At 40.2% G+C, this 25,854-nt stretch overlaps 1 protein-coding gene across 1 annotated transcript in view; it reads right to left on the bottom strand.

Annotated features, from left to right (window-relative positions):
- The window catches only part of SOGA3 (SOGA family member 3), a 51,586-nt gene that overhangs the window by 5,237 nt on the left and 20,495 nt on the right, over positions 1–25,854 (bottom strand). Inside the window, exons 4-6 of the mRNA XM_047103150.1 lie at positions 13,021–13,092; positions 5,571–6,746; positions 3,835–4,141 (exon numbers count right to left, since the gene is read on the bottom strand). Coding sequence (XP_046959106.1) covers positions 4,031–4,141; positions 5,571–6,746; positions 13,021–13,092 — 1,359 coding nt within the window. The 3' untranslated portion in view covers positions 3,835–4,030. The remainder of the gene's footprint in view (positions 1–3,834; positions 4,142–5,570; positions 6,747–13,020; positions 13,093–25,854) is intronic.

Raw genomic sequence — 25,854 nt, 5'->3', positions numbered from 1 at the left:
TGTGTATGCTTTCTCATCTTGGTTTGGATGGTAGAGTCAGTTGGCACTCATCATTCCCGGAGCGTTTGTAGTGCACCACATGGGAAGCTTTGTGGCAGAGATAACTGTATAAAAATCCACAAAATGGTAGATTGTCAGGGTGTATGTGTGGGGTCATCTTGAGGCTTTAATGGAGCACATGCATGTGCCTATATCGCCAGGTGTGTGCATGACCCTGCACATACACACTGCCCATGTTCATTTTCCTTTCTGTCATATATTATTCCTATTTGTCTACTCTGATTATGTATGTTGATTTTGAGAACCTGTATTAAGAGTTTTCTAACAGTGCACCACTGTGGAATTAGAACCACTTTGTCATAGTGGCAAGGGCAAATAATGAAACTTTAAGGTCTACTCAAACCTAGACAACTTTTGATTGTATATAGTGGGTATCACATAGCTTACCCTAGCTTTGGTTTAAGCTGTGTGTACATATTTTAGATAACTCAAACATCTCAAGAAATGATTCTTCAGGGTTTAAGAAAATACAAATACCTGGACTCAAAAATTCAGTTTCAGTTAGTGAGGTAGGGCCTCAATTTTAGAAACATACCAGGAATGCTGATGTGCAGATAGGATTGAAAACCACTGATCTAGATACTTAGTTCTTGATCCTTCTTCTTACAATAAAGAAAGTTAAAATTCTCAAGCCTGTTTCTTAAAGCCACACAGTGTAGTTCATATCCATGATACTTCTGAAGTGAACATGTGCACTGCATATCATGCTTCATCAGAGGGACAATATTAACAATTTGGGTGGGACAATTATTTGAGATTATGACTCGTTTCCTCTTACTGCCAATGGAGCTTCTCCATCATTGTCACAACTTATAACACCTCCATTAACCACCAAATGTTCCATAAGTACCTGAGAATCATTGCTTTGGTGGATGTATCTGGCTTCAAAGGCAATAAACATTTCAGATACATTTCAGCCATTAAATATTTACTTTCAGTTCTGTTGACAAAATGATCTCACTGAGATGGCAGACTTGAGGCTTATCACGGATCTAACACACAGACTTTGATATTTAAAGTGGTTGTTTCCACTGAGATTTTTTTGTAAAGTAAACTTGAATGATTTGATCGAATCAGAGATTGAATGATTGATTAAATATAGCATTTACCTTATTTCATTTCTTCTTGTCATTAAGTTCTTTTTTTTTTTTTAAGTTTATCCATTTATTTTGAGAGAGAGTGCATATGAGCAGGAGAGGGGCAGAGAGAGAGAGAGAGAGAGAGAGAAAGAACTCCAAGCAGACTCCATGCTGTCAGTAAAGAGCCATACACAGAGCTTGATCTCGTGGCTGTGAGATCTGAGTTAAGATCAAGAGTCAGATGCTTAACTGAGCCACCCAAGTGGCTCGTGACGTTCTACCTAGCCTTTTGAAATTTGTTTTGTTTAATGTTTATCTATTTTTGAGAGACAGAGACAAGACAGAGAGTGAGTGGGGGAGGCACAGAGAGAGAGAGGGAGACACAGAATCTGAAGCAGGCTCCAGGCTCCCAGCTTTCAGCACAGAGCCTGATGCGGGGCTCAAACTCATGAACCATGAGATCATGACCTGAGCCAAAGTCAGGCGCTTAATTGACTGAGCCACCAGGCGTCCCATCTACCTAGCCTTTTGAATCTCTAAGATGAAAAGTCAGAAGTACATAGTGACAGATTCTGTTGACTAACTACTCCTCACTCCAGATCTCTCTTCCTTCCAGAATAAAACAAAATAAAAACCAAAAAGAAATTTAAAAACATGGAGATTAAGAGCAGTTATTTTTAGTACAATTCTGTGCTTTAGAGAATTAAATGAAATTTAACATACAATTTTCAGTTCTCAATAAATGTTAGCTATTATTTATTATCATCATCTAGTTATTTGATTGTTAAAGTAAGATGTATTTATGTTCTCTTTCAGCATCATGTAGATAAAGGATTAGGAGCAGGCTCTGACCAGATCTGGCAAAGCTATTTCATGTAAATGGATTACCTTCACTGTTAGAAAGCTCTCTAGAGGAGGTCCCTTTCTTCAACTTACTATTTATTTTAATTATTAGTAATTTATACATATTGAGATTTCCCTCGTAAGTTTAAATATATATATATATATCCATGTATTTTTAAAAGGATGTGGTTTTTCACTTATTTTTTCTTTTTTTTTTCCCTTTTTTTCTTATTTTTTCTTTTCAAATTTTTATTTAAACCCTAGTGAGTTAACATGCAGGGCAATATTGGTTTGGGGAGTAGAATTCAGTGGTTCATCACTTTCATACAACACCAGTGCTCATCATCACAAGTGTCCTCCTGAATACCTATCACCTATCTAGACCATCCCCCACTCACTTCCCTTCCTCAACTCTCAGTTTGTTTTCTATCTGTAAGAGTCTCTTATGGTTTATTTCCCTCTTTCTTCCCCCACCCCCCATATGCTCATCTATTCTGTTTCTTAAATTCCACAGATGAGTGAAATCATTCGGTATTTGCCTTTCTCTGACAGACTTATTTCACTTAGCATAATACACTCTAGTTCCATCCGTGTCATTGCAAATGGCAAGATTTCATCTTTTTGATGGCTAATATTCCATTCCATCTTCTTTACTCATTTATCAGTCAGTGGACACTTGCACCCCAAAGTTCAAAAGCAACATTATAAATAATAGCCAAACTATGGAAAGAACCCAAGTGTTCATCAACTGATGACTGAATAAGAGCAGTTATTTTAAACTGAATTGTCAACTATTGTGAAGTTTTTTCCCTTCTTCTTCCTCTTCTTCTTCTTTTTAATTAATACTCAAAGGGAAATGGAGGTACTGGGGGATGAGGATTCAGGAGATTGTTACTAGAACCAATTTCCGTAGTAGAGCAAAAATTTTCCAATGTTACTCTTGATGCTGAAGTGCAAGATACCTCACTTTACCACAGATTTTCGTATTCACCAACCAACCTGCAAACATTTCTGAGTACATAACTTCCACGAATGTTGGTATTTCTGAATCTTGGTGGCAGTGGTGCATTCCAGCTTTCTATTGGGTAAATAGTCAATAAGATGGACAGAATAGGACATTTCAGATATATGGAACCTATCTGGGCCATTTTAAGGATGAGGAGAAAGGGGGATGTTCAGTTTCACCTGAGTTTATACTAGAGATCCACTCCCGCTGGAACTCTGCTACTGGCCTTGGATTGCGATTTAATGAAATTCTAGAGAATGACCATATTTTCCTTACTCAACTGTCTGCTATGGAGGCAGTTCTGTGTGGTAATCTATTTATTATAGAGGACAGAACTCCAGACAACACATCTAATCAGCAATGAATGTCCAAGTATAATAGGTAAAGGCAGAAATGGCTGTTTTGACTGGAACTGGTTAAATGCAGTAGGAGGGCTATAACCATTTTCTCAATGAACTAAGGCCTAATTCACTCTCATGCTTCTGAACACATCTTTTTAGACAGAATACCACCAGCATTGCAATAAATTATTGAGTTTCTGTGATGGTCACATTTCATTTGTTCACCATCGTTTTCATTGCCATTTACTGGATATCAAAACTAGTTAGTCTGATAGAATCTAGCAAAGTTACTTTATAAATCTGTCTATATTTTGAAATGTGACACCAACTCGTGAATGTCTAGGTTTTCAGTTATCATAATAGTCAACTACTGAGAAATAACTGACACTCTTAGTCAATTTTTACAACCATTCTTACGATTATCTATCAAGAAGAGTACAGCTTAACGTGCAAAAGAAAAATATTACAATGACTTATATAAAAAAAGTCACAATTATGTCCTTACCTGAAATACTTTAATGCTTGGGCTTCTTATTGAATTTGGTAGTGGTAAGAGGTGTCTTTTTAAAGAAATAAGCAGTCTTCAGTGTTTTTATAGCATTGATTACTACAGAAATTATACTTCTTTTACTTCTTGTCTTGAAGGGTGAACAAAATAAACAAACTGAAAATACTACAATGAATGGTAAATGATGAAAGATTTACAGTACAAAAAACAGTGTAAAAAGGAAGACAAGTTTAAATATTGTTGTGTAAGAAAGTGATGAAAATAATACAAGAATGAGAATAAGTAAAATGATAGGCTGGAACATCTGGGAAGGTAAATGCAGAGACAAAGAGAAGAGTTAATTAATAATAATTTTTAAAACTTAAATTTATATTAACTAATCTAAGCATTCATCCAATTTAAGATGAAGAACCCTCCCTTAGGCCTAGACTTACAAAATCTGAAACCTCTTATTATTATACACAGTGCTTTCTCCCACTCTGATCTCTATTTTTTCCCCCTGAAGGTATAATTGAAAACCCACATGCTCAATGTGTTCAAAAATCTGCTACAAGGAAACTAAAAACCAACTATTTGACATAATTAGAGAAAAAAAAATAAGCTTTAACATTTCAAAATCCAACAAGTTGTATCATAAAACTTTTTTTTTCATAGCAAAGCAGAGCAACATGCAAGGTAAATAAGCAATAGGGTTGCAATTTTTCTAGTTGTGACTAACAGGCAGTTAATTTAATGTCATGCTTCTGTGTAGAGACTGATTTTTGAGTGTAAATCTCTTGCGTGTCTTAAAAGCCATGCATGCTCTTGTACTTCCGTGGCTTCTCCAATGGATACTGGACAGGAGGCTTGCCAGAGAGGTAGCAGTGCCTATGTTTTACAAATTCTCTTTTATGTGGTTAATTCTGACAAAATGCATGGGTCTTTGGCCACCATACCTGGCTAGAGCAGCTCAGTCCAATTCATCAGTTGTGCCTCTACAAATTAGGATGAAGGAAAAATGCTGGTTTTCCCTGTTCGGGAATAGTTATTACTATTTCTTTGAATTAGCGTTGCGTTAAAGCTAACGTAAAACACTCCTTCCCCAGTCCTGAGATTCTCAGCTAGAGAGCTGGCAGTGATGTGTTTCTAGAAATAATGATCATGTTACCACCATTCGTGGCAAAGGAGAGGCTTCCAGTTTTTCCTCTTGGTGGGGCTCTAGACACAATATCACCTCTCTTTACTGCGGGTTTGTACATCTGTCAGTAGTTATACAATACTCCTGGATATTTAGTAATGAAAAAAAAATTACTTTAAACCCAACTTGAATCTTGGGTTTAATCTTGAACCTGCAAATCTACAACTGAAGATTCCCATTTGGGATCTTCTTGCAGCTTGATCAGTTAGAATCAGTAGAGTAGTACCGAACATGCTGACAAATAATGACGTATCTTCAACATCCTTTAATCTTGACACAAAAACTGAGGGGGTGTGTGCACATTTCCTTTTTAAACACAACAGCGGGGAGGTTGTTACTAAGTGACTGGGTTATGGAGACCTGAGGCCTGAAGAAGGACAGTGTGAGAAAACAGTGTGCTGTGGGGCCACCAAGCCCAGTGAGGCTCTGAGCGGGGGGGAAGGGGGGGTCCCTAAAGCGGGGCGTGGAGGTCGGTGCGCGGAGACGCCCCACCAGGGACCACGAATCCGCGGACCTGCCTCGCCATCGCCGTGGCTCGCAATAGGCAGAACTGTACCTGACTCACGGATATGGGCTCCTCGGCGCCGCGGTCTTCCGCAGACTTGGGCACCTCCAGGCGGTCGATGAAGGTCTGCAGCTCCTTGCGGAAGGCTTTCATCTGCGCGTTGATGCGGTAGAGCAGCTCGTGCTCGCGGATGCGGCTGCCGTCGTCCTCCTCATCCATCAGTCCGAACAGGTCCCCGTTGGCCACGTAGATGCGGGCCTCGGTGATGATGGTGCTGGTGTCGGCGATGAGCCGGTCGATGGTCTTGCCCAGGCGCTCGGCCTCCGAGCGGATGTCCTTCATCTGCTGCCGGTCGGAGAAGCTCTTGGGCCAGGGCCCGGGCGCCGGGTAGAAGGAGCGGGTGGGCGTCAGGCAGCGGATGTTGCGCACCTCCTCCGAGTCGCTCTCGCCGCCGATGGGCCCTTCGCGCTTGCGGTGCGGCGGCCGCGAGTCGTCGTCGCTCTCCTTCTTGCCCGCGTCGCTCTCGGCGTCGCTGTCGCGGGGGCTGCCGCGGATGCCCAGGTGCGAGGCCAGGTCGTAGCGCTGCATGTTGGACATAAGCACGCGGTTCTCGTACTGCAGCTGCATGACCTTGCCGCTGAGCTCGTTGATCTGCAGGCGTGCCGCCTTCAGCTCCTCCTGCAGAGCCTCGGTCTTGGCGCTGTCGTGGTGCCGCGCGCTCTCGTGGCCGCCGGACTTGTACTTGTACTTGTTGAGCTCCGCCGTGATGCGCTTGTTCTGCTCCTCCAGGTCGGCCACGTTCCGCCGCAGCAGCTCCGTCTCGTCTTCCACCAGCTGCAGGTGCTGCCGCAGCTCCGACAGGGATTCGCTCTGCTCCCTCATGAGGGGGTTGGCCGAGCCGTTGAAGTCGTCCCCCCTCAGGTCGTCCAGTTCGGCCTTCAGGCCTCTGTTCTCCACCTCCAGTTCGACGATTTTCCTGCCCAGGATGTTGGCTTCTTCCTCCACCAGTCGCAGCCGCAGCTTGAGTTCAGCCTCCCTGGTGCTGGGAGGGCCCCCCGCTTCTCCTTTGGGCAGAGGACTGTCCAGATCCCCATAAAAGGATCTGTACTTCTGAAGCTCGTGTTCGAATCTGTCCTTTTCTTTATCAATCTTGGCCATCTTCTTTCTCATCAAAGCGGCTTCTTCCTTCACAAACTGCAGCTGGCATTTTAGATCTTCATTGTCCTCCTCATTTGAGGAAAAGAAGGGAAGAGGAATAGATCATTTTATGTAAATCGAGAAAACAAAGAGGACACCTGCAAAAATAATGGCTTTTTCTTGTAATTAAGATTCAACGAGAGAGAGACAAAGCGCGAGAGAAAAGTAGATGACGTATACTTTCTACAAATCATTTAAAATTATTTGGCAGATAAAAAATTAGGACAATAGCACATCCTGGAAACAAAAAGAGAAAGAAATATAAAAAGAGAAACACGGTGGTCATCACTATTCAGCGATTATCATATGTTGTAACTGCACACAACTGTTGGGATGTCATTTCAATAACGTTTGTTTCGTATGTTTTACATGATATGAATTCCCCTGTCTATAAATATATGTGAAACCTATTCCCTGGAAGGAACGTGGACTTAACATGCGCTCACTGCCATTTACTGAGCACACTGACTCTCAGCCATTTTCTGTAAAGTTCTTTATACATGTGACCTAATTTAATGTTAGTAAACTTACTAAGTGGTATTCATTGAAATACTTGGTTTAAAGATGTTCAATAACTTGTTCAAGGTTACAGAGCTGGTAAGTGGCAAAAGACAAAGGTGAAATTTGAATTCATTTCTGCCTGACTCTCAAGCTTATGATCACTCTAAATGGTCAAAGAGGGTAATCTCTTCTTCCATCTTTATTCAAAGCAGAATTGCCTTTTAAAGGCGTTAAAGTAAGGGAATTTTAACACCGGCCTGGCACGTCCAAGGAGAAACTGGACAGTATTTCATCCAGATCACTTGAAAAGTAAAATGTATTCCCCATCAGCCTGAAATGGATAAAGTTGGTTCTGTCTGGTAAATGGACGGTAGCACAGGCTCAGAGCTAGTATCAAAGCACATTTGTCCATAGACACATCTCCCAGAGACAGTTTCCCAAAACTCTCTTCTAAGTACATACTTTGGGTCACTTATGTAACTTCTGTGGGTTTTGTTTTCCTCATGTTTAAATGGAAATAAAAATGCCTTCCTTTCCCAGCCATGAGTCAGCGGTGCTTGAGATGAGTTGTGCTAAAGTAGCAGCAACCACTGGTGGTAAAGGTGAGAATAATAAGCTTCTGCCAGAGATGCTCATTAAATACGAGATGAAAGAGATGAAAAGATGGAGAGAGATGAAAGAGATGGAGAGAGCAGGGCACAGGTCTCCTGTCCTCCCATCTGCTAATGAGAATTAGTACGGAAGGGTTGAGAGCTGCTGTGTGTGCAGAGCCTGACCATCCCATTCTTTATATTATTATGCCCTGACATTAGCCCTGTGAGGAAGGTGATCTAGGTCTACTTTATAGAAAAGGGAGATGATGGGGCGCCTGGGTGGCGCAGTCGGTTGGGCGTCCGACTTCAGCCAGGTCACGATCTCGCGGTCCGGGAGTTCGAGCCCCGCATCAGGCTCTGGGCTGATGGCTCAGAGCCTGGAGCCTGTTTCCCTCTGTGTCTCCCTCTCTCTCTGCCCCTCCCCAGTTCATGCTCTGTCTCTCTCTGTCCCAAAAATAAATAAACGTTGAAAAAAAAAATTAAAAAAAAAAAAAAAAAAGAAAAGGGAGATGAGCTTCAGAGAGGTTAGTAAACCAGTAGAGCACAAGTTAATAAGTGACAGAGCACATCTGTATTCTGACTGATTCCAAAACTCTTATTCTTTCCACTGTACATGTTGCCTCTGGAAAAGCAGCCCAAGAAAAGAAAATTAGGATATTGGGGCAAAATTAAAAAAAAAAAAATTAGATGTGTTGGCCTGTATGCTTTTCTGTAGAAGAGGTTTAGAAGAAAGGACAGAAGCACAGAGAAAAGACAAGAGAGAACCTCAGGAATACAGCAAGAGAGAAGAATGAGAATGTATGTCACAGGAAGAGCTGACATGAAAATCCATTTCACAAGGGAAGAGAGAAGGTGCTTTGCAAGAGACTATGTGTTGGGCCCTCACACTAATTCAGTGAGGATACAAGCAAGGACACATTACAATGTTTAATAGCACAGCAACAGGAGGAGCAAAGAGAACCCTGATGTTTCCAGCTTAGGTGTCTTGATGGATGAGGCCACTAATAACAGGGATAGAGAATGAGCCAAGAGGAGCAGGTATGAACACAATAGATCTAAGTGTATTAAACTGCTGTCTTTGAGGGATGTCAGTGGAGGGCCATCTAGTGGAAACATCTATCAACAGGCAAGTGGAATTTCAGGCCCAAGATGACAAAGATTATACTCTGACCCTGCAGAGACTTCAGGTCCAAAGGGGAGAACATGAGAATGTGTAGAGGTGATGGTTGAAGCTATGACAATGGCTTTGAAAGCAACCAAAGAGAGGAGGAAAAGAGAGACCCAGAAGAAATGGTTAAAGGTTTGGTGGGGGCAGGAGTCAAATATCATGTAAGAATTTGAAACGATGTTTGAATAGAAACGTGATGCAGCAGTATGCTTATCAAATATGCTTTTATATAGACTAGGCTTTGTTAGGAAGTAAGAGTAGGGGAGACCTGGGGGTTAGGTTGAGCTACACATATGATAGAACTCCTTGATTGCAAGGCAAGACATTTATTTGCTAGTAAAAAAAAAAAAAGTAAAATGCTGCAGTTTGAATCTAACCCAAACAGCAGTGGATGTGATATAAGCCACAGATTGGAGCAGAGTAACACCTTACTAGGCTATGTTAAGCAAGTATAAAAAAGAAGGATATCTGATTTGTGTATATGTAAGCTCTCCTGCCCAAAGGAATGAAAACATAAATATTATTTTAAGACTTGGACATATACTACATGTAACAAAGTCACTATGAGGGAAGGAGAATGATGGGCACGATAGTCACTATTTTTTATTTGTTTAAAAGAAATCTTCTCAAGATACAAAATGATAGTTTCTGCAGTGCTGAGAACTTAAGAACCCTGTATGCTAATGTGCCCTGCAGGCTCAGCCTGTAACCTAACTATTGTAGCTGCATTTGCAACTGAGCAGGGAAATACTGTATGTAAATGCTGAAAATGTTAAATCAGAGATGGTAGGGAAAGTGTCTGGTTGACAGTAACTGAGCAGTACATGCTTGCTCTCATTTTCCACAGTGAATGCTAGGCAGGAAACATTGTAATGCTTTGAAATGAGAAGCACGTTGCCTCTTATTTTTGTGTATGTTAAAGACATACTATTGTTTTTAAAGTTGATTTATTTATTTATTTTGAGGCAGGGGGAGGGGCAGAGAGAGAGGGAGCGAGAAACCCAGAGTTTGCTCTGTCAGCATGGTGCCTGATGCAGGGCTCAATGTCACGAACCATGAGATCATGACGTGAGCCGAAATCAAGAATTGGATGCTTAACCAACTGACCCACCCCAGCACCCAAAGACTCACTCTTGAGAAAGCACAAATGACCTGTGAAGAAGGGGAGCATAAAGATGATGAGGGGCCAAAAGAAGTGAGAGGAGTCTGGCTTTGACTCAGCCACTGCCAGAAGCTACATTACACTCTAAATGAATTACGTGCATTAAACTCATTTAATTTGTACAAGAATGCTCTATTACGATCCCATTTTATAGATGAGGAAACAAAGGCATAGAAAGAATAAGTAACTTATCTAAGGCCATACAGCTGGCATGCTACTGTTCTTAATTGTCATGCAAAACCATTTCTCAGTAAAGTCACTGTGCTGCTGAAGGAGCATGTAAACAATTCATCAGAAAAGCTGAAGCAAATAAAAATGAAGTACAAAGCTGTACAAATAATAGGAGGTTGAACCATATGAAACTGCTTGGGTCAAAATCACAGCATGTTGACAATTTCATTTGGCATAACCTAGCAAAAGGGGACACAGGAGTATCCAAAAGTTCATATTGAACATGTGGCAGTGTCAGACACTGGATACACTGACAAGTTAAAGATGAATAACATGACCCATGACTACAATCTCCCCTGGCTAAGTATGGGAGCTGAATATGTCAACAAGAATTACAATAGAATGGGATGCTTGCAGTAATCTAAGAATCAACGGTCCTCAACCCTGACTGAGCAATAGAATGATCTGTGACTACTTTATAATTGAAATCTCCCACCCGAGACAGTTCTGACCAATCTGCTGGGGTGGGTTTTTAAAAACCCTACAGGTAATAATCTCTGAAAATAAATGAACCGGAAACACTAGTAGGGACTTCAAAGGCCACAACAGCATACTTAGGAATTTCCCAGGCATTTGGGCCGTGACACAACAACGGGTGGACTGCAATGTTTCTTGACTGCTGTAAGATCCCAGGTCCCACTAACAAACTGATGAAAGCTGTGGATGTCTTTTACAGAAAGGTACCCAAGTGCACATGGAGTGGGAGGGTCATAGAGTTAGAAACAAACAAGTTAGAAACAAAAGAGTTAGAAACAGATAAGCATTCCTGGATAAGAGAGTATGGTTGAAAAAAATAAATAAACTTTAACACAGGAAGTATAAGAATAGGCCACATGTGGGTTTTTAAAAAAGCAAACTGCTGATTAAAGCTGACTTAGGATTTTAGAACAGGGAGAATATAGCCCCTTCTCCTTCAATGAGGTGGAGAGAATTGATGGCAACATGCGAAATGATCCTTAGCAAAACACATGGAGACAGGTGGCTAAAGTTATGGCAAAGACAGAGTGAGAAAGTTGTAGTGATAGAGCATATTTGCATTTATTAAGGAAACCATGAGAAAGATAGAAAGTGGAGTAATGATCTTAATATGAGACTGTCTGGGATTTTTGAACTGCTGAAGTCTATCAATGTCCTTGTGCCAGAACCAGGAGAAATATTAACCAAGAACAGAGCAGGAAGAGAGAAGAAAAGGAAAGATAAACATTCATTATGCTGTGCTTTAAAAAAATGGAGGTAAACTTTTTCAAATTTTGGATATTTAAACATTGCTTCAGGTAAAATTATTATCTAATGAGAAAATGCCTTGTAAGAATTTAAAAAAAATTTTTTTTCAACGTTTATTTATTTTTGGGACAGAGAGAGACAGAGCATGAATGGGGGAGGGGAAGAGAGAGAGGGAGACACAGAATCGGAAACAGGCTCCAGGCTCTGAGCCATCAGCCCAGAGCCCGACGCGGGGCTCGAACTCCCGGACCGCGAGATCGTGACCTGGCTGAAGTCGGACGCTTAACCGACTGCGCCACCCAGGCGCCCCAAGAATTTTTAAAAAGGGTATGCTATAGTATGAGATTCCAACTTATGCAATTAAAAGTCCATGACTAGCCAAGTGTTTTTATTTATTTATTTTTTTTTTTATTTAATTTTTTTTTCAACGTTTATTTATTTTTGGGACAGAGAGAGACAGAGCATGAACGGGGGAGGGGCAGAGAGAGAGGGAGACACAGAATCAGAAACAGGCTCCGAGCCATCAGCCCAGAGCCTGATGCGGGGCTCGAACTCAGGGACCGCGAGATCGTGACCTGGCTGAAGTCGGACGCTTAACCGACTGCGCCACCCAGGCGCCCCTAGCCAAGTGTTTTTAGAGAGCCATAATGTCACTTCTGCCCCCAAATATTTCCTCTTCTGGCTTAAAATCTCCTTCATTACATCCATTAGTACCTTCTGCTCACCCTGAAAGCAGAGCTTTCAGAGTCTTTTCAGAGTCTTTACTGTGGCTATATTTCTAAAGTTCTTAACAAGCCCATGTTGAATACATTTTTAAAAAGATTTTATTTTAAAGTAATCTCAGCGCCCTATGTGGAGTTCAAACCCACAACCCCAAACCCCAAGATCAAGAATCTCATGCCCCACTGAGTCAGCCAGACACCCCTGAATACATCTTTTAAGTTTTATTTTTATTCCTTTGTTTCCTTTTTTTTTTTTTTTGCTTCTCTAATCACCGGCATAGATAATTACTTCCTTCTAGGGCTCTCATCACCAGCCTCTCTCTCCCCTCACCACCTCTTCCTACAACATTCCTTTCTTTACTCACTCCTAATGCTATAGGAACACCCATTCTATTGACTTTATTATGAGTGAACAAGATTAGCCCCATGCGTACATTTCTCAAACACAGCAATACATAAGGTACAAATGGCATATTGCTATGTGCTTATTGTGTAAAAGCAATAATAGGGATGTTAGTTAGTGTTAACATTACAAGCAACGATACTGAATGCTTTATACTGCCCGTATGTATAGTACATAATGGATGTAAACTTTCCTTTGCATGAGTGTATCTGGCTACCATGTCCACTTACAGACGAAGATCGTTATTATGTACATTTGCATAATACTTGATGTACCAGTTGAAATTTTATCTCCGCATACCTCTGTGGGAGTCTGTTGAGTCTTTTTTTCGGATTTTGGCAAATCTTTGCTTCCTCTTCTTTTTAAGGATAGCTGAAACAAAGCAGGGATGTATTTAGTTTGGCGAACTATCATTTTAACTCCATGTTATGTTTTTAAGTGTCTAATGTCATGTGACCAAGCCAAGCCAAATAAAAAGTGTTAGTTCAAAAATCATAAAGGAGGAAAAAACACCAAACCAGGTAGATTTTTTCTTTGGACTGGGAAATACTTCACAGTAGAAGAGTAAGTGGCAATCATCTAAATAATCTGAGGAAGCGCAGGAAATCTACCGTGGAGCTGCAGAGAACAACCTGGATAAAATTCAGACTGATGACCCAATATGCGATATATTCCAAATGAAAGCAAATCCTTGTTAGCATTCTACATCACCAAAGGGAGAAAAAAAAGAGGAATAGGGTATTTCCAGTCAAAGGCAGGTTTCTATAAGCTTGTAAAGACAAACTTTTACTGGGTTTGTGTAGAATTGGAACAATTTTACTCTTTCCTCACCACACATCTACGCAAACAAATACAACACACAGATACCCATACAAATGTGTAGTATGTAGGGGATGGTTACAGTGAAATGGAGAGGACATGTTCTTTCTAAAGGAGCAGGCTGACTGGGTGACGCACTCGGTTAGGTGTCTCACTTTGATTTCGGCTCAGGTCGGGATCTCGCGGTTTGTGGGATCAAGCCCTGCATCAGGCTCCACGTTGATGGCACGGAGCCTGCTTGGGATTCTCTGTCCCTTGCTCTCTGCGCCTCGCTCTCCTGCCCCACTTGCATGTTCTCTCCCTTCTCTCTCTCAAAATAAATACATAAAGTTAAAAAAATAAATAAAGGAGGAGGCTGAGTGGGAATTAGCTTCAGTTGATTGGTACAATACAGGAATGTGGGCTTTTCCTAGAGTAGCTAGGAATCTGGATTTTGTATTGGTTGGCCCTAACTGAAATTCAGACAAACAACACTTTGTAGGTCAAAAAATACATATCTAGTGCCAAATCCTTTCACGGAACAGCAGTATACGATCTCTGGTACTCTGTTCCATTTCTCAGCACCAATATAATAAGAAGGGTCCTTCTGTATAAATAATAATCCATATGTATGAATACCTACCATATACCTAATATTGTACTGGATATCCAAATATCAATTAAATAGTACACTTATCATCAGGAAGCTCAGAATACACCATGGGAGACAGAGAAGCAAACAATTATACTGATTGGTACATGCCATGCTTTAGGTTCTGTGAAGCAGGGGCTTTGTCTTAGCGTGGCATCACCACTGTTAGGATGGTACTTCATCACAAGACAGAAATTGGGAAAAATATTTGCTGAACTAATGAACAAATATAAAATAGGAGGTTGTGAGGTCAAAGAGGAAGATGGGGACATAGAGCAAATATAAAGGCAGGAAAGGCTTCTCAAAAGAGGAGGCTTCATGAAATTTGCAAAGAACTTCAAATTACATTTTTCCCATGTTCCTTTCTAACCCATATCCAGTGTTCAATGTAGGCATATGTTCAGGCCCAGAAGGCAGAGGCTGCATTGCTGCAACTGTTTTCATTCAGTATGAAATTTAAACTACAGAGCCAAATGAATGGCCTGTGTGCTTATTTCCACTTCTTTACAGAAAGATGCTATGTTGCTTGTATAATCTTAGAAACAAAAGCTGTGGGGACTGATTCGCCATAACCAAAAGTGGTTTACAAACCAATCAGCAAAAACAGTCCCAAGAAAACCCAAGAATATAGCAAGCTGAATTAGGGAATCCTGGAACAGTCTGCGTAGGGGCTACCTACAAAGAAGCACTCAAATTCACTTTATTAAATATTTACTGAATACTTTTATTTTGAATATATTTTTATACATTTATTAGTGTTTACTAATGCACTTCATAAGGTACCTGTGATACAATAATAATAAAACCAGCATGATCACTGCTTATTATGAGGTTCCTAATTTACCTGGTAAATGGGTCTTTTCGGTCTGCAATTTACTACAGTGTGATGAAAGCAATGATAATGTAAAGATAATATTAACTGGCATCGGCTGAGCACGAATTCATGTCAAACACTTTACATACATTATCTCAATTAATTCTTAAAACATCCCTTCAATTTAACAAGCTCTCCAGGTGATCCTGAGGCATAATAAAGTTTGAGAAGCACTGGTCTGAAATCATTGCTTGATAAGTAGCAGAATCAGGTTTTGACCCAAGTCATTTTGATCTTTATTATACTAGATCATAAGGAGAAAGGCTTAAGTCATTCTGGGGAGGAGATGGTGTGGGGAGCTAAGGATAATTTCCAGAAAGAAGTAATATCTTATCTTGAATCTGGAAGAAGAGGAGTAAGCCAGTCAAAGAGAAGAGCAGAAAGGGTAGAGCAAAGCCTTCCATGTGGAAAAACCATTTCTGGGAAACAATTCAGTATGTCTGTAACAAAAGGTAAGGAGAATAAATGATAGTGATGGCATGAGTCAGATCTTGAAGGATACTGAATAGGGTTGTTTCAAGAAAAAAGCGTCCATAATCAGACTGTCACAGAAGAAACATACACACAAAAGTAGAAGTTCCAATGGCCATGAGGTAAAGGGCCATCATACAAGGGAAATGAGGGGAGGTATGTTCTAATTCTGAGAGCTTTTTGGAGGGGGTCTTTATTTTTCATTCATTCCATAGATATTTGTTGGGTTCTGGCATATAAATGATACTACATAGTTATACAAATATGACTGAGCAATATTTTATTCTCTTCCCCACCAAAGAGCTAACTTTACGATGGCTAAAAGCATGCAGATAATTAACTAAAACAGTAGACAGAATTAACTAAGGGCAATAAATGAAGAACAAAAGATCGAGAGGACAAAGAAGCAGATATGATCCCAGATCTGGAGAAACCAGAGGAAATCATCTAAGATGCCTGATCTTTGAAGGATGTACAAAATGTCAACAAACATAAAACCAAATAAAAGAAGAAGCAAAGAGTCAGGAGAATGGGTGTGTCTTTATACATTCACTGCCTTTCTGACAAAAAGTAATGGAGGCAGAGGCACTACAGAGGTGAGGCAGAAGAAGGCACTTACAGGGCTGAGGTCAGCTTGTGGAGCTGAGAAATTTAGACTTTATCCTGTGGGCAATGTTAAAATGAGCCCTCTAAATTAATATAGAAGAAATGCTGAAACCAGGCCATCGTTTCCTAAGAGGCATTTTCTATTTTACTTTTATTTGAATAGCAATCAAGCAAGGTGTCAAACCCACAGCCCTGAAAAAAGATTTCTTCCTGAATAAAGGTACACAGCCTTTAAGGCGCCTCTAGTCCAAGTACCTTTAACAATCACATTTAAATGTTCAATAACTATTTCATCATCTTTTCATATTCCAGCAAGTTTTTATTAACTTTCTGACTCCAATAAAACAAAGATGAGGCTCATCTGGATAGGGAAAGTTGGAGAAATAATGTAAATCCAGTCTCTTTCTTGTGAGTATAAATTTTCATCATCTCCCCCTCGTCATCTGGGCACCTCTTCAGGGAAGCAGTTTGGGATGCTAGAACGAAATCTCACATTTCATCTTTGCTCTCGAAGTAGGCGCTTCCTACTAGAGAAATATGTTGAAAACATGTCTTGCCCATGTCTTAATTCTTTGCATTCCCTGCCCCAACTAGCCCAAAAGAGACTGCTGTTCTTTTTATCCATGTGAAGGCCAGGAATTCAAGACTTTTTCCCAAAAAGCATGTTTGCATTTATATAAAATGGGTTGTTTGTGTTCTAAACAAACAATTGTTTGTTTTGAGACTGCCCTTTTTCCTCGGTTGAAATTCGGTCCGCTTCTTAATGGGTAGCATCTTGATGTTCTCAGCGATTAAACAACCTGTCTGAAATGGCACCGAAAGACAGAGTATATATAAAAGTCTCCTATGTATTTGATAAAATTAAAGAGATCCATTTGTACAGTGATGAAATCAAGAAGGAAACTGTAACTATATTAATATCTAGGATTTATGAGCACTAAATGTCTGCTGTGCACATTTCTAATTGCTTAGTATGTAAGTACTCATTTGATCTTGCAACCGTCTTAGGAGTTTGGCACCATTATCTGAAGCACACCAAGGAAAAATCATCAGCTAGTAAGTGGCTGAATCCCGAGGTAAGTTACCAGCTTCAGAGTTCTTGTTCTGAACAATGACGTTACAATGTTCCTCCAAAGGAAGAAAAGTACAGGACTCTATTATTTCTGAGCATATTCTTCTCTATGCTATTCCACCACTGCTGCATGGGCTTGGGGCACTAGTTTACATACATTACACACAATCAATGTATTTTTCTATTTAAAAAAATTTTTTTTTCAACGTTTATTTATTTTTTGGGACAGAGAGAGACAGAGCACGAACGGGGGAGGGGCAGAGAGAGAGAGAGAGACACAGAATCGGAAACAGGCTCCAGGCTCTGAGCCATCAGCCCAGAGCCTGACGTGGGGCTCGAACTCACGGACCGCAAGATCGTGACCTGGCTGAAGTCGGGCGCTTAACCGACTGCGCCACCCAGGCGCCCCGTATTTTTCTATTTTTAACATAGGAGTCACCAGAAGTGACATACACACTCATTGATTCTCACAGTTGTCCTATAAATATTGCGACTTAGGGCAACATTGGGAAGGAGAAATGGGGATTACCAATTTAAGACTGGGGGAAACCTGAAAGAAGCAGGAACTTGGCTTTGCTATTGTCTGAATGTTTACGTCCCCCCCCCCCCACCCCCATCCAAATTCCTATCTTGAAATCCTCATGTCCAATGTGATGGCATTTGGAGATGGGGCCTTTGGGAGGTGCTTAGGTCATAAGGGGATGGATGGGTCATGGATGGGATTAGTGCCCTTACCAAAAGAGACTCAGAGAGCACCCCAGTCCTTTCTGTCCAGTGAGCATACAAGTCTGCAACCTAGAAGAGGGCCCTCACCTGGCCATGCAGGCATCCTGATATCAGACTTCCAGGATCCAGAACTGTGAGAAATAAATTTCTGTCATTTATAAGCCACCCAGTATGTGGTGCTTTGTTATAGCAGCTGAAATGGACTAAAACAGGCTTCATCCCATTTTGAAGGGGAACAGGAGAGGCTCTAGGAGTCCTCCCTCCTTCCATCCTATTATATCCTGGATGCCTACCAGAGAGTCTGGCAGAGGATAGACTGGCAAGAGTGCCCAGAGATCTTGCTCACAAACATTCTCCACCATCTCCCTTAAAAGGGTGAAGCAGGATCCCAAGCTCTATACGAAGACAGGATCTTGGGGCCCAAAAGGAATGTGGGTGAAAGAAGTGAGCTAGGATTATCCGGTCGTGCCATTCTGTGCAAAGTCTCCCAGCAGTTTTCCACCTCACTCAGTATCAGAGCCATGCTTTACTAAGGCACAGGAGACCTCAATTACACACTGGATTTATCCCGGTAATGTTTTAAAAAGACTTCACCAGACTTCAACCAAGACCAATTAAAATAGTTCACTGTTAGGCCCAGGCATTTTTTTTTTCCTCAAAGTTCCCACGGTGAGTACAGTGTGCTCTGAGAATCACTGTTCTGCTCCACGCAGACCCTCCGTCACCTCCTCCAAACAAGCTCTTCGGCCTCATCTGCCGCCACTCTCCTCCCCTGCTTTCCTTGCTCTAGTGTCACCAACATCCTTGCGGTTCCTCAGACATGCCAAGCATGCTCCAAAGAGGGGCCTTTCCTCTGCCTACAAGCACTCTTCCTTCCTACACTCCCATATCCACCCCAGCAACTCCTTCGGGGTCCCTAATCAGAGTCCTTCCCCAACCATTTCATACAAAACAACAAATAACTCCATACAAAATACCTCCTCTAGTCTCTTGCTCCATGCACTGCTTGTCGGCCTAACCTCGCTTTATTTTTCTCCATAGCTCCTTTCACCATCTGACTTGTGTATTCGATTCATGCCTATCTCCTTATTCTGCAACATGAGCTCCACCCACGCAGGAACTATGTGTTGTTCCTTACAGCTCCGGCTCTAAGAAATATACCTGGTATGAAGTAGTTGCTCAGACAGCATCAACTGAATGCAGAGACGACCACTTAGACCTGGTTTCTTACACACTTGTTTTCAAAGCATTCAAATCCAAGAAGTTGGTGGAAGGTTAAAACAAAGAAATAAAAGTCCAAAGTTCCATTTAAAGCTTATAAAAATAAAACTTTTCAATAGAAAAAACCTAAAGAGCAAAACTGTATGAGCTGAAAAGTATTTAAAATGGGACATACGATATACCTTCACGGCGCTCTAATATTTTTCTTGATTTTTACCAATCCCACTTTCCCCGGTGTCAAAAATTAAGATTTTGGCTCTCAAATTCATTTTGTAAAGGATACCTGATACCAACATTCTTTGGTTTTGTAGCCGATTTTGTGGTTTCTACTCAGCAGCTCCTCTCACACAGTTTGTCTTCTGGTGCTGACCTTCAAAGTCTCCAGAGCCTTGGCTTCAAGCCCAGGTCTCCAAGTTGCTTTCTAAAGTGCCTTCTCTTTGCTCTCACTCATGGAAGGACCAAGTCAATGACTCTCCCACTCTTTCCCTTTTCCTCACCTTGGAGAAACACCAAGGTGAATATTCACCAATGTGAATATTCTGATGTGAACTAAGTTATTTTCCGTGTTATCTAACTCACCAAGAGTTTACAAAAAATAGTCTGGAAATTATCGGCATAAAGGCATTAACCTTTGGGTTCCAACCACTGTCTATTATACGTTAGACTTAAGACTTACATTAGTGATTAAGGTTTTCCACAGTAAGACTGTTCACAAAACTAGTTGTATTTTTCCCTTTCCAGTAGGCAGTCCATTTGCAATGTGCCCCATTAAGAGGCAGAGTCTCTTTCCGTGGCTCTTCAAACAGGGCTGGACTTGGGACTTGTTTGGAGTAATAAAATATGGCAGGAGTAAAATGTGGTAGGAGAGGTGACGCTGACGCTACCCTCAAGAGACGCTTGCACACTCTGCTCACTGTTATCTTGGACACACGCTGCCCCATGTGATAAGCCTGGGTGGAACAGTTTGCTGGATGGAAAGAGTCACATGGCCTAGTTATTCCCACTGACCTGGACGATAGTCAGCAAACTTCCAGAGGCAGAGCCTCTGAGCTGACAGCTGGCCAAAAGTCAATGCCAGGACCCAACTGAGACCACAATAATCCATATAGAGGACCATAGAATTATGGAAATAAATGGTTGTTGTTTTAAGCCACTAAATTTTGGGATGGTTTGTTACAAAGCAAAAGTGGATACGTTTATCAACTATGTTTCACCATTGGAATTGAAAAAGCTCCAGGTGATATTTATGAAAGAAAAAAAAATCCCTTATTCAAATTCCAGAAAAGCAAATGGCCCATGTAAAAGGTCAAGAAAAAGAGTAGAAGTGGATTATCAAACACAGGAACTAAAAAAGCTCAATGTACTTTCCTTGTTTTTATTTTTCCCCTGCCTTTGACAATATTTTGATTCCATAAAGTATTTTTTAATAAAACTGAGCTTTAAATAAATTGTTATAAAAGGTCACCTTTCAGTTCTATACTGCAGATGCTTCTTTTAATAAAAGTAGGTGTTCAATTAGCACCAAAGGTGTGATAGGAGTTAAAAGCTAATAAAGTTCATCCTAACAGTCAAGTTTATTACACAGTCTGTCTCGGCACATTTCTGAAGTATTTTTTCCATTTGAACTTAGCTTTTATTCTTCCTTTTAAGGAAGAAGTGATGTATAACATTTACAGTGCTTCCCTAGATCTAGGTTTCTTAAATATATCTGTCAATTCCACTAAAACTAAAGTTTTATCAAATTGTTTGTTCTTTTGTTTGTATAGCTTTCCCAGGCATGGGAAGAAAAATAACTTTAATTTTATTTTATTTATTTATTTATTTTTTTAATTTTTTAATGTTTATTTTTGAGACAGAGAGAGACAGAGCATGAACGGGGGAGGGGCAGAGAGAGAGGGAGACACAGAATCGGAAGCAGGCTCCAGGCTCTGAGCCATCAGCCCAGAGCCCGACGCGGGGCTCGAACTCACAGACTGCAAGATCGTGACCTGAGCTGAAGTCAGACGCTTAACCAACTGAGCCACCCAGGCGCCCCGTAATTTTAAAAGATTTTCTACTTAAGCCAATTTACAGAATAGAAACATAAAGCATTTAAAGGAAGCTGTACCCCGACAATCCTTAATTGTAACATAAGGATTAGATTTTGCAAATTTCTAATGATTGTTAGTTAAGAAGACCAGAATTCAGAAAAGAACAGAATGGAGAAGAGAGTAAAAGAAAGAAACCATTAATTCATTTATTCCAAGAAACAACGTTGGAAGATTCAGAAAAGGAAACTGATCAACAGTTTAAATCCGGAATTTGTTCCTATAAGATACTAATAAATTTAAAAAGCTGTGCACTTTTCATTCTTAGGAAAGATAGTGATCCCCTTCTGCATGTTCACACAGAGGTACGTGTCACAGAGGTGGAGAGATAGATCTGGCATACAGAAGTGTATATCATGGAGGCGGAGCCCCAGTTCTGCAGGAATAAATCAACCTTCTTCTGCCAGGAGGTTATCTCCTTTTCTATCCTACAAGCCCATTCCTATCTTCCGAGTTATGAAGCTTCCAAACCTTGTGTTTTTCTTGTTGTTGTTGTTCATGTTTTTACCTCCAGTGAATGCCTAAATGAACACTTTTAAAAGCTGGAAAAGCTCCTTTTCTTGCTGTAAAACTTTAAACCAGTGCCAAATTTGTTTTAGTTATTTTATTTTTAAGTAAAAGAATCCACTAAGTTTTCCTTTCCTTGACTCCTTCACCTTTCTCCCTTTGTACTAAGGTAGACATCTACAGCAGAGGTCAGGTTGACTAGAGAGTTGTATAAATTCTTTATTGCTAGGGAATACTAATGAGTGAACTTTGTAGAGCATGCTAGGAAGCCAGGCTACCAATGAAAGAGAAACATTTGAATCTTTTTGTCTTTTTAAGAATCAGGATTATCTCAGGGCCACATGGCTTTGAATGGCTCTAGAGCTGCACAGTATCTTTCTTTCATGAAAGTCATTGTTTGGTACGAATAATTACTTTGGAACTCTTCTGCTTTTTTCCTAGCATATTGCTTGCTAATAGTGCTTCAATGTTTTTACATTGGAACTCACTTTCCATGATTAGTAAGTACAGTGAAATTCAGGTAAGCCAGTAACTTGAAGAGCAAAATATTGAATTTAATCCTAGAAAATTAATTTTGAATTTAATCCCAGAAATATTAGAGAGAGAGAGAGAGAGAGAGAGAGAGAAATGGAGGTTCATTATTTAATGGGATGTGGTTACTATAGAACCAGAGGAAGTGAACTTGGAAGGAAGCTGGAGTTCATATTGTAATAGTTGGGTCTTATAAAAAACTTTTTTTTGAAAAATATCCGTTTTAAAAGTTAGGTTTGGACCCAATAAGGGCACCTAGCTGGCTCAGTCGGTAGAGCACGCAACCCTTAATCTCAGGGTCGTGAGTTCAAGCCCACGTTGGGCATAGAACCAATAACTGCTTGTTATCCATTGTGTGCTTCATACCATATGATCAAAACAACTCCTGGATTCCTAGGAAGACTTAGTCTTTGTATTCTCTGAGCTACTGTAGGACCCCCAAGAGGCTCAAGGCTACTGTTGAGAGAGTTTCTTTTTTTTTTTTTAATTTTTTTTTAACGTTTATTTATTTTTGAGACAGAGAGAGACAGAGCATGAACGGGGGAGGGTCAGAGAGAGAGGGAGACACAGAATCTGAAACAGGCTCCAGGCTCTGAGCAGTCAGCACAGAGCCCGACGCGGGTCTCGAACTCACGGACTACGAGATCGTGACCTGAGCCAAAGTCAGACGCTCAACCGACTGAGCCACCCAGGCGCCCCAAGAGAGTTTCTAATATAAGAAACTCTCACATCATTGTAGAAACCCTATTTTGGAGCAGGGTATAGGTTGTTAGTGGGTCTTCCAAATTATGATAGTAAACTGATCCCAAAGTAAGACCAGCTTGCTTTTAAAAAGCAGACAACATAATAATAAATGCTTCTCTGCTATTCGTATCATATATTACACTTGGATAGGAGCCATGCAAATGCCTCAGAAAGTCTCACACAAGCAATAGATTTAGGACACAAAGCTTTCCGAGTTGAGTTTATTTTTTTAAATCTGAAAGCCTGGTTAATCACTTTTGAAATAATATTTGTTAAAAAATTATTTTATGCCTTAAACCCTTAATCCACAATACAGTATACTTACTTAGTATACTTACTAAGCTATGAATATCTTCAGCAAATACAAAGCTTTATATTCACTTCTAATTTGCTATAGCTCATGAATTGATTTCTAAGCACCATTGCATTTGGCAGCTAAAATGCATTTAGAAAATTATGGCTCTGTAGTGGTAGCAGGTCTTTATGGCCTTTTTCTATAATGACTCGAAGGGGGGAAACCTGCAGCCAGCATTTATAAGTTGAAATAATGATTTGTCCTCTCTTTTTTATATGGTGTCTCAATAGCTTCTACCTTATTAATACAGAAGATTTTGTTCAGAATCTTGTGAGAAATATGCATAAAGTGCATTACAATTGTAACTGAAGTGGCAGGATGCTAAGGGGTGAGTACTTAGGTACTTTAAAATGATTCTTTCTACACATTTAAGATATTTTATGATGAAATTTTAAAGGTCAGAATTCTCCATCATTCCTGAAATGTACTGAAAAGGAGCAGATGTAAATTTATGGAATAATTCCTACACTAGGTTAAAAGGTGACAGCCCATAGTTGTGCCTTAAAAATTTTGGAATTAGTTGCCAATTTTTAAAATGTGGACAATTTACATTTTAAAAATCAAGATCTCCAGTTGTGCTTGAAAAATCTGAAGGTCTGGTAAAGTTAGGTCTGATTATGGCATGACATCCTCGGGTTGGAACTAAATACTAAGACATACAATAGCCAGTTTGCTCCATCATTCTTAACAAAGCAGCTTCCCTCATTTATATAACCTGCTTGGCCCTCCAGTGGCAGTGGACCTGGACCACTAACGTCACATATGTGAAAGGTGACTAAGAAAAGCAATCTTCCATTCAGCATCCTACAGGAATCCTTTATATACCACCTAGTCTTTTCTTGTGCTTTTCCAGGAGCTGGGCTTCTACATGTGGCAAGTCACCCAATCCCTTTACAAATGGCTCTGATGGATAAAATGTCTGTATTTTGATCCCAAATCTACTTAAATTAAAAATCACTTAAAGTGATTCAAAGAATAAATCTACCTTTCCTTCTATATTAAATCCCTTCAAACATTAGAAGAGAGTGATCACATGTCAAGTATTTTCTTCTTCAGGTTATACATATTCAGTAAAACCTTGGTGTGCGAGCATAATTCATTCCAGAAACATGCTTGTAATCCAAAGCACTTGTATATCAAAGTGAATTTCAAGAACCATTGGTTCAGTTGTGATCATGTGATGTTTGGCCTCATGTACTACTCGTATTGAAAGACATGGCTCGTTTATCAAGTTAAAATTTATTAGAAATGTTTGCTAGTTGCAGAACACTCGCAGAACAAGTTACTTGCAATCCAAGATTCTACTCTATGTGTGTCTGTGTGTGTGTATGTATCTATGTATGTGTATATATCTATATATACACACATACATAAATACTGCATGTATATACATATATATACACACATATATATACATGTATATATATACATATACATATATAAACACACTCTCTAGTTCTTTTTTTTCATGTTTTTTTTTTTTTTTGAGAGAGAGAGTGCAAGCGGGGGAGGGGCAGAGAGAGAGGGAGTCACAGAATCTAAAGTAGGCTGCTGACTCTGAGCTGTCAGCACAGAGCTCCATGTGGGGCTCAAACCCACAAACCACGAGATCATGACCTGAGCCAAAGTTGGACGCTTAACCAACTGAGCCACCCAGGCGCCCCACTCCCCAGTTCTTTTAAGCATTCATCATATGACATGATCTCACATATAACTTTTGGTCAATGAAACTCCCTTCGCCTCTTTTTGTGTAAATAGCTATATTTCTATCCTTTTGTATTTGTGTAAATTAAAAAAAAATCACATTATAGGACCTCCACATTTATTCATATAAATTTCATCTTATTAATGTGCACTCTCTTATGTTGACATCATTCTGATTGTCTTTGCCTGTATCTTTTTTTTTTTTTTAATTTTATTTATTTTTGAGACAGAGAGAGACAGAGCATGAATGGGGGAGGGTCAGAGAGAGGGAGAATCTGAATCTGAAACAGGCTCCAGGCTCTGAGCTGTCAGCACAGAGCCCGATGCAGGGCTCGAACTCACGGACCGCGAGATCATGACCTGAGCCGAAGTCGGCCGCTTAACCAACTGAGCCACCCAGGAGCCCCTGCCTGTATCTTTCTTGATTGCTACTAAGGAGGATTCCACTTAGATATGCTTTAGAGTATAATAGGTATTTATGACATAGTTGAAATAATGTGCAAACAAATGGCATAAGAAGAAAGACTAAGTTTAAAAAAAAGACTGAGTTAATTTCTTTTAACGAATTTATGAAAACATGAAAATATTTATGACTAAAGCATGACAATCACAGTCTTTATAGTCTCTCTGATGTGCCAAGAAAATAAAAATCATGAATAAAGTATGATTACAAGAGTTTTCTCTGCAACTCTTAAATTGATTAAAAGAAAAATCTTGTTTCCATGGTTTAATTCAGTGACAATGAACTATTTCTGGGAACTGGCCCTTTTCCATTTTTAAGGACAG

The sequence above is a fragment of the Lynx rufus genome, unplaced genomic scaffold (assembly GCF_022079265.1).
Source record: "Lynx rufus isolate CCGP_SWC_20201006 ecotype Redwood Valley unplaced genomic scaffold, mLynRuf1.p SCAF_6, whole genome shotgun sequence".
Lineage (NCBI taxonomy): Eukaryota > Metazoa > Chordata > Mammalia > Carnivora > Felidae > Lynx > Lynx rufus.
Note: the sequence above shows the minus strand (reverse complement) of the source record. Positions and strands in the feature narration are given on the sequence as shown.